The sequence below is a fragment of the Micromys minutus genome, assembly GCF_963924665.1.
Source record: "Micromys minutus genome assembly, chromosome: 12".
Classification (NCBI taxonomy): Eukaryota; Metazoa; Chordata; class Mammalia; order Rodentia; family Muridae; genus Micromys; species Micromys minutus.
Window position 1 is genome coordinate 37,496,409 of NC_137981.1, and position 19,952 is coordinate 37,516,360.

At 41.0% G+C, this 19,952-nt stretch overlaps 1 protein-coding gene across 2 annotated transcripts in view; it reads left to right on the forward strand.

Moving 5' to 3' along the window:
• The window catches only part of USP54 (ubiquitin specific peptidase 54), a gene marked incomplete at its 5' end in the record, with an annotated part of 55,957 nt that extends 36,333 nt beyond the window's left edge, over window positions 1-19,624 (forward strand). Inside the window, 7 exons of one of the 2 annotated variants that reach the window (XM_080926939.1) lie at window positions 13-180; window positions 3,577-3,696; window positions 4,572-4,767; window positions 7,678-9,071; window positions 12,639-12,757; window positions 17,062-17,248; window positions 18,762-19,624. In XM_080926939.1, the coding sequence (XP_080783065.1) occupies window positions 13-180; window positions 3,577-3,696; window positions 4,572-4,767; window positions 7,678-9,071; window positions 12,639-12,757; window positions 17,062-17,248; window positions 18,762-19,312 (2,735 nt within the window). In that variant the 3' untranslated portion in view covers window positions 19,313-19,624. The remainder of the gene's footprint in view (window positions 1-12; window positions 181-3,576; window positions 3,697-4,571; window positions 4,768-7,677; window positions 9,072-12,638; window positions 12,758-17,061; window positions 17,249-18,761) is intronic. The other variant, XM_080926940.1, reaches the window with a different exon arrangement.
• Window positions 19,625-19,952: the final 328 nt, after the last annotated feature.

The following is a 19,952-nucleotide window of genomic DNA, read 5'->3' on the forward strand; positions in this document are numbered from 1 at the left end:
CTTCTGTCTCAGATGGGGAGATCACCTCTAAAAGTGAGTTGGATGAACTACAGGAAGAAGTGACCAGGCGGGCCCAGGAACAAGAACTTCGAAAGAAACGGGAGAAGGAATTAGAGGCTGCTAAAGGGTTTAATCCTCATCCTAGCCGATACATGGACTTGGATGAACTACAGAATCAGGGTAATTGTGAGAATTAGGCTGTAGGTAATGGGGACAGAGAGAAAAGGCAAAACATAAGATCCACACTTAGAAATTTCTTATCCACTGTTGAGCAATATTTGATTTTATTTCAGCTCAGCTACTGTAATGAGAGCTAAGTTTTGAATTGAGAAACTTAACGATTAGAGATAGCACTACTTCTAGGAACATCCACTAAAAACATCTGAAGGGTTAGTGGCTAAAGAGGTGTCTTAGTGGTTAAGAGCATTGGTTGATCTTCTAGAGGGCCTGGGTTCTATTCCCAGCACCTGCATGGTGGCTCACAACTATCTGCGACTCCAGTCCCAGGGCATCCGATGCCCTTTTCTGGCCTCCACAGGCACCAAACACACATGAGGTACACAGATATATATGTAGGCAAAATATCTGTAATACACATAAAGTGTTTTTTTAAGTGTAAAGCCTGAAGGTTAGAGACAGTACATCATTGTATTATTCAGGAAAAATGTTTAACAACTAGAAAATGTGTAAGTAAAGCAAGACTTAACTGAGAGCACAAAAGCATTGTTATTCCTTAATGCAGTGTTGGAGACTGAGCTTGAGGCAGTGTGCATGCCCGGTGGGCTCTCTGTCTGAGATGTATTCCCAGCTGTAATTTGCTAGTTTTGTTTTTGTTTTGTTTTTAGGGTTGGGGTTGTTTTCCAAGTGGGGTTCTCCCTTTGTTTCCCAGGCAGGCCTTGTACTCATATCTTCTTGCCTTAGCCTTCCAAGTAACTGGGATGACAGGTTTCTACCACCACACCCATCTATAATTAATTTTAATCCTATGACAGCTCATTCCTAAATCTTATTATAATATGCATAGACTCCCCCAGATGCCTCATATTGGTTACTTACCTCAATCAAAGAACACAAAAACAAATTAGTTTTAGATTATCACTACTGCCAAGAGACTAGTCTTCACAATAGGAGTTTAACAGCTTGAGGTAATCTTTTTTATCTAGGCTTTGAAATGTTTACCTAAGTTTTTCTTTCTCTAAGATGAGTTTATTGCTCTTATTACTCAGAATCTGCTGATCAAACAGCATGAAGTCTAGGATTTAGACGAGCTGCTTTTTCTCAGCTCTTTCCGAACTTAAAGCAGCTTTTTGGACTAAGTAGTTTCAATTGAGGACAGCTTTTCTTCTAACCTTACTGTGTGGTCTTTTCTTTTTTGTCTTTTTGTGATTTGGGATTGAACTCCGGGCCTCACCCTTGCCAGGTTCTCTACAGCTGAGCCAGTCACCTGCCCTCTACTTTCTTTTGATTCAGAGACACTTTTGTCTTCTATTTCTCACATTATTTATTGTGCTAGTTTCAAAATGGGTTTTAAAGCCTGGTGTGTTGGCATGCACCTTTAGTTCTAGCACATAGGAGGCAAGGCAAGGAAAGACAAGATCTCTGAGTGCAAGGCTAGTCTAGTCTACAGAACTAGTTCCAGGACATCCAGGGAAGAGAAACTGTCTTAAAAACAAAACCTAATAAACAGACAAAACCAAAAAGAAAAGGGCTTTAAAATTTCAGTTTTTCTTAGCTGTTTCTATATTTAAAAATTGATGTTGAACTCAAGTCCTAATAGTTTGATTTTATATTGTTCTGTGTTTGTATGTTTGTATGTGTATAGGTGCACATGTATGTTTGAGTGCACAAGAAAGCCAGAGGACAATCTTAGATGTTGTCTACCTTTATTTCTTCATTCTCTAGAATATGTTCTTTATTTCGGAACCTAACTCAGTGGGCCAGTCTGGCTGGCTAGTGAACCTCAAGGACACACCTATCTCTGCCTCCCCAATGCTGGGATTGCAAATGGACACTTCTAGCTGGCTTTATTCACTGTGCTTTGGGAATGAAACTTAGGTCCTCATGCTTGTAAAACAAATGCTTTATCACCTAAGCTACCTCCTCATCCTTTCTACCTCCTTTTTTTTGAGACCAGGTTTTACCACTTTTAGGCCTTGGCTGGCCCAGAACTCTCTTTGTAGATCAGGTTGTGGAGATTGTCCTTCTAAGTGCTGAGATGACAGGCATGTGCCATCCTTAGTTTAAAGTTTATATTTCTACTGAAAGAGGATCTTGTCATCTTTGTCTTGTCTTTTTGTTCCTCTCTTAGTTCCACTATACATTAATGTTGAACTGGAATCCTGCTCAATATGTCTCATTATCAGTTTTTGATAAGCTTTGGTGCAGCCTGGAGTGCTGAGATTATAGAAGAAGATTTAATTTTAAATATGCTATACTGATTCAGTAACTATAGTTTGCCTAGATCTTTGTAAAGTTATATGCCTGGGCTTCTGAAGTGCTGGGATTACATGGCTTGGGTTAGTTAAGGTTCTGACAGAGCCTTTCTTACCATGTTCATCTGTAGGTAAGTTGAGGGTAGGGCAAGGGTGACATGAAGAACTTTTTATCAGACTTTTTATCCCAGCTTATTCCATTTTATTTTCTGTTATTTTGATTTTTTGAGATATAATCTCATATGTAACCATGAAATACCTGGTTCTAACTTGCTATATAGACCAGGGATCTTCAATCCTGGGGATAACAGGCATGTGCCATCATACCTGGCTTGACATTTCATTCTTCTAGCCCCTGTGACTAGGTGAAGGCTCAATGTCAATTCTAATTGTAGGTGAAGTGACATCATAACTTCCTACTAGCTTATGGTTAGCGATGACTAGAAGGTAAGGATATCTGATGGTCCGTCACGAAAGTGTCTTTACTATACTTCTGAGTCCTTTCATCTGCCACTGTTCTTGGACTCCTCTTTTGTATCTCCTTTGACCTACATGCACTTTGGGAGTAGGGAAAATTAACCTATGTTGTTATATGAGAAGTGGCTTTTTAGAGATGGATACTTTTGGTGAGTGAGGCATGCTAACAGTAAAAACTTCATTGCTAAAGAAAGGACAGTCCATGTAACAACAAATGCAGTTCAATACTATGGTAGATTTATTGCAGTAGAAGCTGTAGCCGACCTCCAGCCCAAGAGGTGTACTGACAGAGCAGAGTGCTGAAGAGGGAATTGAAGCTGTAGAAGAAGTGGCTGGGTGACGTTGCAGAGGAGAGTAAGCCCTGCTTGTGTTACTATGGATAACACTTTGCTCTTTTCCTGAGGAATATTAGAGTTGGAATAGTAGTATGGCATTCATATGGCACCCCCATCCCTACCCCCATCTTTACCTGGCCTTGGTTAGATCTCAGTTAAGGCAAAAAAAATGGATGCTGTAGTTGTTCTAAAAACTTCTAAATAGCAGTGGACAGAGAGATAAGAAGTAGACAGGTGGCTTAACTAGGATCTGTGTGTCCCAAAGAGAAGAAACAGTACATAGGAGAAGTTGGAATTAATTATAATAAAAATGAAAGTGCTGGCCCTTTCAGGGAGGAGTGACGGCTTTGAAAGGTCCTTGCAAGAGGCAAATTCAATATTTGAAGAGTCGCTGCATCTGGAACAAAAGGGAGACTGTGCTGCAGCTCTGGCTCTCTGTAACGAAGCTGTCTGTAAGTAATTCAACTGCTATGGCTATGGTGCTTCTTCGCTAACTCCACAACAGGTACTAGTGCTGTCACACAGATGGCCATAGGGACATTTCTCATGTCTCTTGTGCTCCCAGGTGGAGGCCAGTTGTCTTTTCCCTTCAGATTTTAAAATGTACCTGGTAGTGTTACTGTGGTCTGTGGACATTTACTGGAACAACCTCAACAGGAAACTACAGAGGATTGTAACCCAAATAAAGCTAGACTTCAGCTATGAGCTTAGCCTACTCTTTCTCTAGTCACTGACTAGTGAGTAGGCAAACTGAAGAACCTGGCTCTGACGCCCTAGGTGGTAACTTTTTATTGTAATACCTGATTCTTTTTTCCTCCCCTGCCTTTCTGGTATGCAGTACCATACTGAAACAGCAAGGGGCTAAGGCTAAGAGCTGTACCTGACTCTTAAATATGACTACATGAAGCTGTGCTCTGTAAGGACAGGTGCATGTTTGTACCTTATTTTTTGCCATTGGCCATTAGAAAGGGGGAGTTGGGAGCAGAGTATGGAGACCAGAGTCAAACAGGTCAGTGAGAAGATGAGAATGGCAACCTCCATGTGCTAATTTATCTTCCTGGTTCCTTTTTAGTTTTGTTTTATTTTCTTTAGTGTTTTGTTTGTTTAAATTTTAATTAACCTGTTTGGCCTCCGTAGCTTTCATGAATGTTTCCTGGAGCCAGAGCTGGTTCTGTGCTCTTGATAGCGCATGCGTAGTCTATGCCTTGCATTCCTGCTATGTATTTTGTTTTACCACCTATCTTTGCTTGGTTTTAGTTTAGTTTTTGTTCTTTTATTTTTGTTTGTATTTTGTGTTGTTCCTGCTGTATTTTCTTTTGCATTTTAGCTAAACTAAGACTTACCCTGCATGATGCCAGCTCTAGCACGCACAGCAGAGCCCTAGTCGATAAGAAGTTGCAAATCAGTATTCGAAAAGCACGAAGCCTGCAGGATCGCATGCAGCAACAGCCATCATCGCAGCAGCCGGTGCAGTCCTCAGCCTCTCTCCCATCACAGGGGGGCACCCTCCCTCAGCCGACAAGGTAGTGCTTGAGAACCACATTAGCTGTGGACATCAGGGGAGGAAGTGACCGTGGGTACTCCATAGCAAAGACTCTTGTCTTCTTCACTACAAGGGAAAAGAGACAAATATATGACTAAGGTTTTCCTCTCTAAGGTCAGAACTACAAAAGCTCATTGCATAGATAGTCCTTTTCCTAATAATTCTTAAAAAGATGCAAAAAAGTGCAAAATGACAAGCTGTCCAAATTTCCTGAATTTGTGTAGCAACATGATTATTGTATTTGTATTTATTATGTTCTTATACATGGAATCTGATTGTACCTTTCATGTTGTAGTAAGCATTTAATTTGGGATTTCAGTGTTTCCCATCCTCACAGAGAAAATAATCAGTTTTTCTTGCTTTGATTAAACCATAGGGAAGAAACACAAAGATTTTCTTTGTTTGCTTCTCTAAGGTCAGGACAAGGAGAAAGTCCCAAGAGGTACTGGGGTAGTTCCCACATTTTAGGGGTATAAATATAACTATAATAAAAGCAGATAACTTTGTGTGTGTGTGTGTGTGTGTGTGTGTGTGTGTGTGTGTGTGTGTGTGTGTGTGTGTTTTGCTGGGAATAAAACCCAGGAACTTGTATATTACTAGGCAAGCATTCTACCAGTAAGCTACACATTGTCTGCCTCTGTTGTCTTTCCTTTTTTTTCCTTTTAAACTGTATCATTAGAAATACCAGGTTTAACATGCACAAAGCCGAGAAACGAACAATGCCAGATCATGACTTTCCATCGCACTGTCTTCTGAACACCCAACAGGAGAGACCTGCTGCGTGCAGATACCATGCAGTGCCGTGTGTGTGTGTGTGTGTGTGTCTGTGTGTGTGTGTGTCTTTTAACTCTTGGCTTTATTATGTGTGTTAGGATTTTGGACATTTGCCTGGGTTCAGATTAGAGCCAAGTACTTTGTTTTATTTATTACGATTTACTGATGATCCAGGGGCTCTTATTTGGCATACTTTGTAAATAAGGGGACATGTAGAGAGGATAGTCAGGTAGCTAATAAGTAGTAGAAGTGTAGAATTCAGATACAGATCTGTTTACTGTCAATGTTGTCTCCCTCCCTCCCTCCTTCTCCTCCCCTTTTTCCTACCGTCAAGGAGTCTCTTATAGCGTAGGCTAACTAGAGTTTGGAATACCTTGAACTCCTGATCTTTCTTTTGCCTCTGGAGTGCTAGTATTATAAGCCTGTTTAACACTACTCAGGCTTATTCAGTTCTGTGGGTTGAACCCAAGGCATCCTGCATGTTGGGCCAGCACTCTACCAATTATACTATATCAGTAGGCCAGGTTTTGATTAAAGTGTCACATTCATGGGCTGGAGAGATGGCTCAGTAGTTAAGAGCACTGACTGGTCTTCCATAGGTCCTGAGTTCAATTCCCAACAACCACATGGTGGCTCACACAACCATCTGTAATGGAACTCAACACACTCTTCTGATGTGTTTTAAGACAATGACAGTATGTCTTGTATTTACATAAAACAAATAAATAAATCTTTAAAAAAAGTATCACATTCATGTTACAAGAGTGACTGGATGATTAAACCCACAATCATTTGTGATGTACAGTTTGAGTATTCCTTATCTAAAATGCTGTGAGACCTGAAGTAAGTCTCTGTCTGCCTGTTTGTGTCTGTCTTTCTCTCTCTTATCCATTTGTTTCTGCCTTTCTCTGTCTGTCTGTCTTTCTGCTTCTCTCTCTGTCTTCCTGTCTCTTCCCCCCTCCCTTCCTCCATTCCACTTGTTTCCCTTTGTCTTTTTTTGTTTAGTTTTTGAGATAAGGTTGCTTAGCTGGCCTGGGACTTGCTAGGTAGACTATGTAGGCCTCAACCTTACTACAATCTTCCTGCCTTTGGTTCCTAAATGGTGGGGTTAGAGGTTTGCACTGCCATGCCCAGTTCAGATATCTTTTTCCCCCCCTTTTCAGATTTTGGAACATTCATATAGATGGGTTGAACACCCTTAACCCTGAAATCTAAATCCTGAGATGCTTTAGGGTCCAAACTTATTTCATCATTGTGCCATGCTTTAAACAGTTGGGCTTTGAAGTACTTCAGTTATGGATTTTTAGTTTCTTAATTCTTCTCTGAAACTCTAAAGTTGGAAAGGTTGAAGTTTCCTGTAAGGCTGTATTATTTTTGTCATGAATATAAAACAGTAAGAATTAACTAAATGCAGTATGTTCTGAGCCCTCCTCAGTGTTAAGAGAGCTCTGTTCTGTTACTGTGAGGAGACATTTGAGTGAAGAATGCAATGATAGTTGATGTCTATGTACCCAGGATCCAAATCCCCTTGTGTTCTGAAGTGGTGTCTTCTTGTTGCCTGTGCTCCTCCATAGGATCTTAGGGTAGCTCTTCTCCTCTTGTACAGCATCTGGGACTTCTGTTGTATAGTGGGAGTGGCTTTTAGACTTTCCCTTCTGTAGAAGAAGCAATTTTTTAATCTTTTGTTTGTTTGTTTGCTCTTTGAGACAGGGTTTCTCTGTGTAGCACTGGTTATCTTGGAACTTGCTCTGTAAACCAGGCTGACCTTGAACTTAGAGATCCACTTGCCTCTGCCTCCTGAGTACTGGGATTAAATGAGTTTGCCACCACTACCTGGCAATTTTTTAAATTTGCAAGTAGAATGTGATTGGAATTGGACTTTGCAGGTAGTAAAGAATATTGGCAAACACTGGACTTAATAACACATACACAAATTTGGTGATACTTCCTTTCTTTTCTTTTGTGAACCTGTAAACTATTGGCTTTCTTTAGTTTTGTCTTTCTTACACTATTCATTATATTTGTGAATAGCTAGAAGTGGAATGGAATGAATTGCTCTTTTTGGAAGATTTGTTAGTCAAGGCACTGTGTGACTGGTTCTCTCCATTTGTTTCAGTGAACAGTCTATCCCGCTCCAAGTATTGTTAAGCCAGGATGCACAGCTGGAACCCTGCAAGGATACAGAGCTTGGGGCCACTTCCTCTTTCTTCCCCTCACCTGCTTCCTGCCCTGAGTCACACTCATCACTCATCCCAGAGTCACCTGTTCCGTCTGTTTCACAGCACAGTCCCCCTAGGAGATCTTCCTCGAAGCTTCTGACGTCTTTTGAGGTGGACAGTGTCAATCATTCTGCATTCCACAGGCAGGATTTACCTAAAACAGCAGGTAGAACTGAGATGAATTGTCAGCATGAATGCCTACCATTTGATGCCCTTGAAGATAGGCTCCAAGGCTGCAGGGTGGACAACAGCTGTTGCAGCAAATTCCCCCCACAAGAAGGAAGAGACATAGCTCAAGATCAGCTGTTCGAAGAAAAAAAGAATTCTGTTGATATATCCATGGAGATGCTTCGGTCACATTCAGCAGGAGAAGCCACTTCTGAGAGAGTTATACATAGTCTAAATAGCCCTTCAAGCTCATCAGCTCAGCCTACTGTCCCCCCTTACAGTGCCCGCCAACCTGTGATGTTTGCTGCTGCTTCACCTGTGCTTCAGGCTACTGACCCCAAGCAGAAACTTAACCAGCATCTCCAAGCCCAAAGTCTCCAAACTCCATTGACTTCAAAAGTGGTCAGAGGCAGTGAGGAGCTCTATAGGCCAGAGTTCCCCAGTACAAAAGGACTTGTCCGATCATTGGCAGAGCAGTTCCAGAAGATTCAGAACACTTCCATGAGAGATGTTATAGGTTCCCAGAATCGAAGTTTGCCAAATGGTCTAAGGAAGAGCTCTTCTTCTGACTTCATGCTTTCATTATCCCAGGATCCAGGAAAAGAACACTGTAGCTGGGTAAAACAGCCTCCTTCTCCAGATGGCAGGGAAAGACTGCCCTGCTGGGAGGAACCTGCAGGTCATCCTTCTCTTTCCATGGACTCTGGGCTTCCTAATGCTGAAACCTTGAGGAGAGGAAAGCCCAGGTTGGCTGAGCCAGATACATACCAAGGAAAGCTACCCCAAGTAACAGATAATAGGCCCAAGGAACCAGGGAGTAGTATCAACCTGGGGACTTCTTTGCCTTTGGATTCTTGGGTAAATGTCACAAGGCTTTGTGACTCTCAGGTTAAACACAGGGCTCCTGGGCCAGGAGTCAAGTCCTCCTCCCATGATTCCCATACATGTGTAACCTACCCAGAAAGAAATCATATCCTTTTGCATCCACACTGGAACCAAGACACAGAGCAGGAGACCTCTGAACTGGAGTCTCTCTACCAAGCCAGTCTTCAGGCCTCTTCTCATACTGGCTATTCTGATTGGAGGTCACAGGATGTAGCCTGGCAGCCACTTAGCCTAACAGGTAAAAATAACCAATGGTGGGGACATGTAAAAACTGAAAGCCAGAGAACAAGATCAAAGGTGGGATAGTGCTCTGTACAGTATCAATAGCTTACTAAGAGGCAATGAACTCTTTAGCTTTCCTCATAGAGCCTTCAGGACAAGGGCCAGGCATTTGCCCCGCTTGGTCAGAGTTGAAGTTGGGTTAGAATTATCACTGGGAGAGCAGTTCCTTCCTTGTAATGAAATGACTGTGTAAGTATTGGCTGGTGGGTTCTCCAGGATATAGTGCAAAGAACTGCTTCACAGGTTTTTGAGAGTGAGCTACACAATATGGGGAAGGCGTAGAAGAGTCTTCTGTGTGTGTGTGTGTGTGTGTGTTTTAGATGTTAAACTAATCCAAGAATAAGGCTTCAGGTTCATCTTGCAACAAGGATAGCTACACTAAACCAAGCCACTGTGGCATTTTCCAATTTTATCAAGCTATTGATATTAAGACCTTTTCTGATTCTTCCAGAAACTGTTGTGTATGTTTCCTGGATATTAAATAGACTCAGGAGTTGATATTAAGATATATTTCTGATGTGCATTCTAGTATAGACTTTATAATAACATTTACTAAGTACTCTTTAGGTATACAAGACAGGGTCGTATAGAGAGATTTTAATGAATGAGGAGAAGCTGGAGTATACTTCACTATGCTTTCTTCTAATATGAGGGAAAAGTATGCAAATATTAAGTCCAAATTAAGTGTTTTACAAATACTATGATGCTGTTGAGGTGGTTTAGTGGGTAAAGGCACTTTCTGCACAAGTTTATTGACTTGAACTTAGCTCGCATGATCTACATAAAGGTGGAAGGAGCTAGAGAGATGGCTTAGTTTCGAGATCGTCTCACCACAGTATTGATCTTATTATGTAGCCCAATGTATCAAATGCATGAGGATCCTCTTGCCTCAGTTTCCCAGAGTATTGGAACTCAAGGCAAATATTATACTAGCTTACCACAACCAGTTTTATTTTAACTTTATGGGTATTTTGTTTGCACCTATGTCTGTCTATATACCATATGCAGACCAGGACAGGACATGGGATCCTCTGGAACTGGGGTCACAGATTGTGTGAGCCACCATGTAGGTCCTGGGAATCACACCCAGGTCTTCTACAAGAGCAACCAATGCTATTATTAACTGCCCACCACAGTCAGTTTTAAAGTGTTCTTGTCACCTTCCAAAGAACCCTGACCCAGCAGCAGTCCTGTGCTTCTTGTCCTTTATCCCTCTCCCTTACTTCATGTAAACACAGTGTTTCCTGTACACACTGCTCTCTTCTGGGCATTTCATATGAATAAAGTTAAGGGTTTGGACTTTTGTGACTTGACTAGTTCTTACATATTAGTTCCTGAAGAATTATATGATTCTGCTTTTGTTCTATATCTTATATTTTCTAGTACTTTCAAGCTGCATAGAATTAATTTTATCCACAGTTAACTAAAACATTGAAAGTAGCTTTTGTTAAGAAAATTTCAGGACAGTTGTGGTGTTGCATGTGTATCTCAGCACTTGGAAGGCAGAGGGAGACAGACCCTTGTGAGTTCTAGGCCGGTCCAGTGTGCATAGTGAGTTCCAAGTGACTTGAGTTTGTTTGGCCTAAAGAATTAAGAGTTAAAAATTATAAAAATCAGAAGAAAGAAAAAGCCTTAAGACTTGGATTTGACAACAGTTTCTGAGGTGTGACACCAAGAAAACAGGCAATAGATGGAAAAAGATAAACCATACCAGATCAAAGTGAAAAACGTCTGTGATCAAAGGACATTATTGATGTGTGCGTCAGTGGTAGAGTGTGAGCATTAGCATGCATGAGGCTGGTTCAACCACCAAGACCATAGAGAAGTAAAATTAAGAAAGATATTATACAGGACTGGAGACATGGCTCAATGCCTTATAGTACTGGCTGCTCTTACATTGTACCCAGGTTCAATTCCTAATACCACATGGCAGCTCACAGCAATCTGTACCTTCACTTCCAGAAGATTCAATGCCCTCTTTTGGCTTTTGTGGCTACTGTATGCAAGTGCTACACAGACATATGTAGAAGTAACACATACACACTTAAAATAATTAAACAATATAAAGGACAAAACAAACTAAACTATTTATTTAGTGTGTGTATATATGTGTGTGTTCTCAGCATGGGTATGACAAACTGCAGCAGTCAGCCTGTGTGTCTGCATCCTACATGTGTGCAGAACCTGTGGAAGGTAGAAGAGGGAGCCATATTCCCTAGAACAGGAGTTATAGATGGTTGGTTATGGGAATTAAACCCAGTTCCCTTAACTGTCAAGCCATTTAGTAAGAAATTTTTGCGGGACTGAAGAGATGGCTCAGTGGTTTAGAGCACCAACTGCTCTTCAAGAGGTCCTGAGTTCAATTCCCAGCAACCACATGGTGGCTCACAACCATCTGTAATGGGATCTGATGTGTCTGAGGACAGCAACAGTGTACTCATATACATAAATAATCTTTAAAAAATGTTTGATACAGTCTTATGTAGCTCAGGCTGGCCTTGAACTCCTTTATTCTTTTGCCTACACCTAACAAGTACTGAGAATGCAGTTGGATACCACCATACTAGACTGCATTTAAGATTATTTATTTGTTGGACAGCCTTTTAAAGTGAAAATTTCTGCCAGTCAGTGGTGGTGCACACCTTTAATCCCAGCATTCCAAGGCTAAAACAGGTAGATTTTCAAGTTCAAAGCCAGTGATCTATATAGCAAGTTCCATGATAGCCAGAGCTATACAGAGAAACTCTGTCTCAAAAAACAACAAAACAAAACAAACACCAAGGTGTGGCTCAAGAAGTTGTTTACATGTCTCTTCTCCCTTTCTGCCTACTGAGGATTGAACCCCCAATGCTTCCTGCATGTTAGTCAAGTGTTATACAACTAAACTATATAGTTTATATACAATTATATATATATATAATTTTAATATATGTATAATTTTTAAAGTTCTCAGATGAATCAATATTATGAGAACCAATGCATTAAGTAACAGAAAATGTTTAAAATAACCAATCTAAGTACTAACAGCAACAGTATACTTAAGCACTGTGTGTGTGTGTGTGTGTGTGTGTGTATGTGTGTATATATGTGTGGGGGGGGAGTGGGTACATATATCAAATTATCATATCCACATACATATACATAACATATATACACACAGACACACCAAATGTAGGTCAAGGGCAGGTACATTTTTCACAAGACATAATTAGTTGGATTGGGGATAACCCCGTGGGGGTTTCACATATCTAGTTTAAAGCAGCATTGATGGTTGATTATAATTTAAGTGATTGAGAAAAGCTGGGAGTAAATGAGGATAACAGAATATTTCACATGCTATAAATATTCTTGAAGTTTTGATTTTTGTGGCCGATAGGACTTTATCCATATGCTGAAGTTTGGTGTTTATAGATTCGAGGAACATGCTTCTCCACTGAATTCAGAGATGCATATTAATTACTTAATGTTCTTCTAGGCTCAGATTCTAGAGAGATGGCTTCAACTCTCACGTTTTCCTCCTCAGGCTCTGCAGATGGCATGGGGAGGAGACTGCACTCAGCCCCTGGTCTTGATCTCTCCAAGACTCCGACAGCAGAAATGGAGCATGTTCTTTGTGAACCGAGCACAGTGCCTGTCTCTCAGGTATCAGCGTCTAGTGCTAAGGTGCTGGACTCAGGTGGTGTGCTAGAGAGGAAGGCAGGTGGAAGTGGGGCTGCGAGGAAAGTGTAAACTGGAGTGAGAGGAGGTTATCCCCTGGCCGTAGCCTTTGTAATCAAACTTACTTGTTAATTGTGACTTGTAACCATTTTCTCATATTCCTGAGCACAGGGGCTAGGGAAGCCACAAGTCTGATGTTTTGCATCTGGCTGTGTGTGTCTGTGTGTTTGAAGGCTAGTTGCTTGCCCCAGGGCAGCCATGAAGCAGAGCAACAGTGGCAGGAAGGCTATGGGGTAGCATACCTTTCCTTCGGTGAAGCCAGCACTCTGACGATCCGTCACTGCTCAGTGATTGGATCTGCACTGATTAACCAAGCTTCCAAAATGAAGGAAACTTATGAGAGGAAACTTTATATCCAAACCACAACGAGTTATGGAAGGCTTGAGAAAATCTGAGAAGCAAAAGCTGCTGATTGCATGAGAGTAGCTATGTTCCCAGAAGGAAGGAGGAAGACAGAAGAAGAGCTGCTTCACCTTCTCTTCAGCGCACTGCACAGCCGAGCACACTCCAGGAAGTTTTAAGTCAAGAATTGAAACGTGAACAAAGAAAGAAAAATGATTAAGATCCTTCCTTTTTGAGACTTTTTATTTTATTTTTATTTTATTTCTGTGTTTTGGTTTCTTCTGAGACAAGGTTTTACTATGTACATATTCCTGGCAGTTTTCTGAGTCACTCTGTAGACCATTCTGGCCTTGAATTTATGGTGCTATCCTGTGTTTACCCTCAGTCTTTGGGGATTACTGTCAATATTATACCCAAGGAGTAGAGATCAATCAACAGACTCACATTCTATATTGTTGGCTAGGCTTATAGATAGTCTACTCTTCTGAGAATTTTATATACTTTTCTAAAAACAAGTTGAATTTTCGTTACTATAAAGGTCAATACAAAGCATCCTGCTTTGAAGTTTGTCTACCAAATTAGTTGGATAAAATATATATAAACATTTTTTGTTTGCTTTATTATTTTTGTTGTTTTATTATTTACAGGGTCTCATGTACTCTGCCTAGTAGAACTCACTATGTAGACCAGGCTAGACTCCACAGAGAACTGCCAGCCTCTGCCTCCGAAGTGCTGAGATGAGAGGCATGTGCCACTATACTAAGCTTTGCTCTACCAGAACTGAACCAGGACCTCATGTGCTGGGCAACCCTTCTATCACCTAAATTATATACACAAACCCCTTAAAATGGGTTATAAATACATGGTACAATTAAAAGGTTCAAAAGGAGACAGACAGACAGACAGACAGACAGATGCGCGCGCGCACACACACACACACACACACACACACACACACACACACACACATATCCAATTTCATTCCCAGAAAGAACTCTTGGGTTACTGAGTGTAAGTTTCTAAATAAACATTTTTTCTTTCTTCTCATTTTCTTTTTCTTCTTTCTCCTATTTCTACTCTTCTTTTCTTCCTCCTCATCTTTTCCTTCTCCTCCTCCTTCTTATCTTTTTTGGGAAAAGGTAGTTTCTCTGGCAGAGCATTTGCTCTCACATATTTTCATACACTTAACTGAAATGTTATTTTCCCCAAGAGAGTTGGCTTCTGTCTAGTGTATTATGCAATTATTTATTGCTTTAGTTATCCTTTTAAAACACTGCTTATTGGACTTATACTTGATGCCATGTCTGATGATGGGGATACTGTGCTGAATGAGTGATCCAGTCTCTGGTTTCATGGAGCATTAGATGTGAAATACCAGGGAAAGGTTCATGGGGGAAAGAACTATGAATCTACCAGGCAGCTGGAGCTCACTGGCATGACAGGACTAGAGAGTCTGACAAAGAGAAGCCATAGCAGTGTTGACAGTGATAGTAAGGACTGTGAGTAGGAGTCAGATCTTGGATCACAGAGGAGTTTGAGAGCATAGTAAGAAGTAAATATATTGGAGAGTCAGCAATGAAGGCATGACTTGGTGCACACAGGGAAAAGAGGAACTAAGAATGATTGTGGGTTCCTAATTATGTTTGGGAGAATTAAATATATTTAAATTCAGATATATTATTCATTACTGGAAATAGCCGATTAGGTCTGGATATGAGACATATGAGTTAGAAGTAGAGAACTGGATTGGGATTCCTTGCCCCAGAAAAAGATAGGTAATGGGTCAGTACATGCTTATGAAGAGCATCATATTTCTTTCTCTGAAAAGGCTTAAAACAATACAGAAAAGTGACAAGAGCTCAATGAAAATGTGGTAGTGTTATTCCACTAGAAATCCTTTCTCTGTAAAACATTTCCCTAAATATTATGAACATAGATGATGTAACACAAATTTTGCCCTTGAATAGCTTGCAGCCTATTAAATGAAACTAACTAGATTGACATGTAGATGAATGTATTATTTACTAAGTACTTGAAATCAAATATATTCTACTACAGGAAGAAAGACAATCACAACTGATATAACCCAAGACAGCAATAATTATGATAACGAAGAATAAAGTAAGTCAAGGGAATAGGGAGCTAAAGAGGTGTTTTGTTAGGATAGTAAGAAGTAGTGAGAGGAATTAACATTTGATCAACGATTCCAGTGATAGGAAGTTTAGCCATGACACAATATTTCTGGTAACAGAAAAACAAGGGGACAGGTCTGAAATATGATAAGTTGGTGTGTTTGAGAAACGTCAAAAAAGTGAGATGATACTTGTCTGTAATATTTATACTTGTCAGGTTAAAGTTGGGGGGGTTGTTTTGTACTGTTTTGTTTTTAAACCTTTTTAGTGGCTGGGTGGTGGTGGTAGTGTACACCTTAAATCCCAGCAATCCAAAGGCAGTGGCAGGTGGATCTCTGAGTTTGAGGCCAGCCTGGTCTATAGAATAGTTTCAGGATAGCTAGGGTTACATAAAGAAACACTGTCTCAAAAAAAAAAAAAAAAAAGACAAAAACAAAGAAAATTAGATCGTGGAGTTACAGACAGCTGTGAGCTGCCATGTGGGTGCTAGGAATTGAACCCAGGTTCTCTGGAAGGGCAGCCAGTGCTCCTAATCACTGAGCCATCTCTTTAGCCCCATCTTTCCAGCCCTGAAGCTGGAGTATTTTAAGTTTGAGCCAGTCTGGGTTACATAACAATATGCTGTCTCCCTAATAATAATAATTAATAATTAATACTACTACTACTAATAATAATAATAAGCAAATCAGGAAAAAAGAGTATGTGTAAAGAACACAGAGACAGTACAGGATTAAAGTGAGAAAGATTACCTTCGCTGTCACACTCGACCTTATAATACAATTAAGCAAGTAGCAGGAGATAGGAAGATTGGATTAAGGCTTCTGCAATGGTCCAGGCAAGTTTAAATATGAAATCCATATGTAGAAATGTCTCATGGTGAATGGGAAATAGGAAGTTAAGGGCAAATCCAATATTTATGTCTAAGTAACTTAGAAAAATGTAGTACTAGAAGGAGTTTGGAAAAATGTATTCAATTTTGAATGTTTCAACTTTTTTACAATAAATGAAATATTTCTGGGTCTTTACCACAGAAGTGAGTGGAGCCATGGCAGGACATGAGCAACTGTGAGTAGGAAGGTGACCTCCAGAAGAGTCAGCTGTGGACTAGAGTCTAGTTCTGTATCTCAGCAGGTAGTTTGGTGCACAGTATAGATCCTCCTCAGCCTCTTATTCTGCTTAAATGACTACCCCCACCTCTCCCTGTCTCCTTTCCTGCCCTCTACCTCCTTTATTTGGGGGGGGGTAGAGAGGATTGAACCCAGGGCCTACTCTACAACTGAACTAAACTCACAACCCCTACTTGGTTCATGCTTATGGTTTCTTCCCTTTTTTCTTTTTGGAGATAGGTATTGTTGTGTGGCCCAGACTGACTTTGAACTTATTGTGTGGGCCAAGCTAGCTTTAAACTCAAAGCAGTCCTGCTCAGTCTTCTGAGTACCGTTGATCATAGGTGTGCATACACAAGCATGCTCAGCTCTGTCTATTGCTACGTTTCTATTTCAATCTCTTTAATTGTACAGTTAGCATTAGAGTGTTTGCTAAAGGCCCAAATGGTGGGCCTGGGAAGGCAGAGGTTGTGAGGAACGTGGTGGAAGGGCAGGATTGTGGGCCGTCAGGGTGCAGTGATGTGAGTCCTCTCCATGTGCTGTGCTCTGGTTCCTTCCATCCCCTCTTGCTTGCCTCACTGTGTTTATCCAACCATGTCCTGCCATGTTAACCCTCATCTTTGTGTTTTCTTGTCTTGTCTCATATAAGGATTCATCAAACGTGAGGAAAAAGACTTTGGAAACCGGGCACCATTGTTCCAGCTCCTCTTCCCTCCCTGTCATCCATGATCCTCCTGTATTTCTCCTTGATCCTAAACTCTACCCTCCCCAACCACAGTTCCTGTCCCCAGATGTCCTGATGCCCAGCATGGCAGGGGAGCCCCATAGACCCCCAGGTAACACCCCCCAAACTAATATTATCTGCTAAAATGTGATTCTTTTTCAGGGTCAAATCATATACTTCCTAGGACAGTGGGGTGTCCCAAGGTAGAATGGAATAATAGACATGAATTACTGTTTTAAGATCAGGCATTGATCTTCATAAAGTAAGACTGAATAATTTTTTAGATACTTTGCTTCACTCATGAGTGTGAACCAACCTGTTTGAGTCATGAAGAAAAAACGTTGAAGTGATAAAGTGTAGTTAATAACTACTCTTTGGAAGTCCCCAAACTGGAAGTGTCATCTCTTTTAGCAAGTTTTCTCTCCCCTGTTGTTTGTTAAGTCTTAGCTGAGGGATGATGTGGGAGGACAGAAGTGAATGGAAGACTGGGAAGACGCTGTACCTTGAGAACACATGTCATACATATAGGCCCAGATAGTCCGCAGGAAGATGGCAGCACCCTTCTGGCTCTCATTGACTTCTATGGAAGATTTTTTTTTTTTTTTTTTTTTTTTTTTTTACTCCTTATGGGTTTAACTTACATTTTAAGTCTCTGGTTCTCAATGGGGAAAGAGGACATACTACTTGGTACTTTATGGATGTTGGACAAAAATAGAAAAAGATTTTCTATATTGGGTATGAGGTAAGTGTGGCATGAACAAAAGCAGAGATCTCAGAAATTGAACAAGGATTTAAGTAGAGGCCATTTAACAGTAGTGGCAAGGTACCATGTTAAGATAGGCCAAGTGGCCTGGCAGTGGTGCATGTCTTTAATCTCAGAACCTGGGAGACAGAAGCAGGCAGAAGCCAGCCTGGTCTACAAACTGACTTCCAGAACAGCCAGAGCTACACAGAGAAGCTCTATCTCAAAAAACAAACAAACAAACAAACAAACAAACCAAAAAACAGAAAGAGAGAGAGACAGAGACAGAGAACAAGAGACACACAGAGAGTGTCCAGTCTGGTATATAAAGTTAGTTCCAGAACAGCAAAGACTATACAGACAAACCCTGCCTCAAATGCCCCCCGCCCCAGAATAAAATATAAATATTTAAAAAAGAAAAGCCAAGTGAGATTTTAGTGTAAATGCTATAGGAGTTCGCAAGGGGAATTGTAAACACATTTGTACATGTGTGTACGTGAGTGTGTTTATTAGAGGAGGATTGTATTGAAAATAGTTATGGCAATATCCAGGAGACTGTTGCATTTCCCCAAGATAGAAGAGATTGATTTTGACATATTTAGGAGTTGTTAGGGCTAAGGTTATAGCTTAATGGTAGAGTGTTTGCCTAGCATGCACAGGTCCTGGGTTCAATCCCCAGTACTGGGGAAAAAATTTAAAAAGTGTGTGTGTGTGCGTGTGTGCGTGTGTGTGCGTGTGTCTTCTTCTTCTTCTTTTTTCCTTCTGTTTGTATTCTTGGAGGAGTAAAGGGTTGGGCAAAATAGCCAAGAGTAGTCCTTTGGGAAGAAGATTTATTTTCTAAAAATGCTCAGTCTTTGGGTTTCTTTTCTTTTCTTTTCTTTAGGAACTTCGAGGAGTGTCCAGCAGTTTCTGGCTATGTGTGACAGGGATGAAGCTCCCCAAGGGGTCAAGTACACAGGAAGGACTTTGAACTACAGAAGTCTACCTCATCGTTCCAGAACTGATGCTTCCTGGGGACCAGGGTCAGAGACCAACCAGCACATTGGGGCCAGAGTCCTAACTATGCCAGCATGCAAGCCTCAGCCTACCTACACTGCCACACTACCAGAAAGACACCAGGGCCTTCAGGTTCCTCATTCTCAGTCCTGGGGAAATCTTTTCCACTCATCCTCCCATCCTTCTGCTGTTCACCCAGGGTCCCTACCATCCAGCAATCTTCATAGGTCATCTTGGAATTCGGGTCCTGTTCTGGGGTCCCGAACACCTGGTCCTCGAAGAATAGATATGCCCCCAGATGATGACTGGAGACAGAGCAGTTATCCCTCCCAGTATAGATATAGGAGTACAGGAGAGGAAAGAATTATGTTTGTTCTATCAAATGCCGCTGGAAAAGAGCAGAACAGGGTGAGATTTTTACAGCGTAGCAGGTGGTAAGGGTTATCCTAACCTGTCCTGGAGCCATGCCTTCTCGATAAAACTGTACAGTGGCACAATGATACCTTGCATCCTGCCAGTTATGCCATTCTCGTCTCAACTTAGACTTGGCCATTTCAGTCCAGGCATTGTATGCCTGTAATCCCAGCAGTTGGGAGGTAGAGGCTGGAGAATCAGCATTTCAAGACCAGCGACACTGGGGTAAAAAGAGACCATGGGTTTTTCTTTTTTCTTTTCTTTTCTTTTTTTTTTTTTTAAAGAACAGAACCACCACCACAAAAAAAAAAAACAAAAAAAAAAAAAAAAACATTTTTTTTTCCCTAAGGGTGTTTGCTTCTTTGAGAGGGAATATTTGAAATTCCAGCTTTTAGAGTTGGGGATGTAGCTCAATTGGTAGAATTTTCCTAACATGCATATCACCCAGGGTTATAGCCTTAGCAGTGTGTGAAACTGGGCATGATGGTCCACAGCTGTCATCCTAGCACTTGGGAGATGGAGGATTAGAAGTTCAGGTTTATCCCTGGCTACATAGCAAGTTCTAGGCTAGTCTGGACTACTTTATTTCGGTTACTTTTAGCCCACATCTCCATCAGAGCCCCCATCTTCTGGTTCTGCTATATTCCCAACTTATACTCTGTGT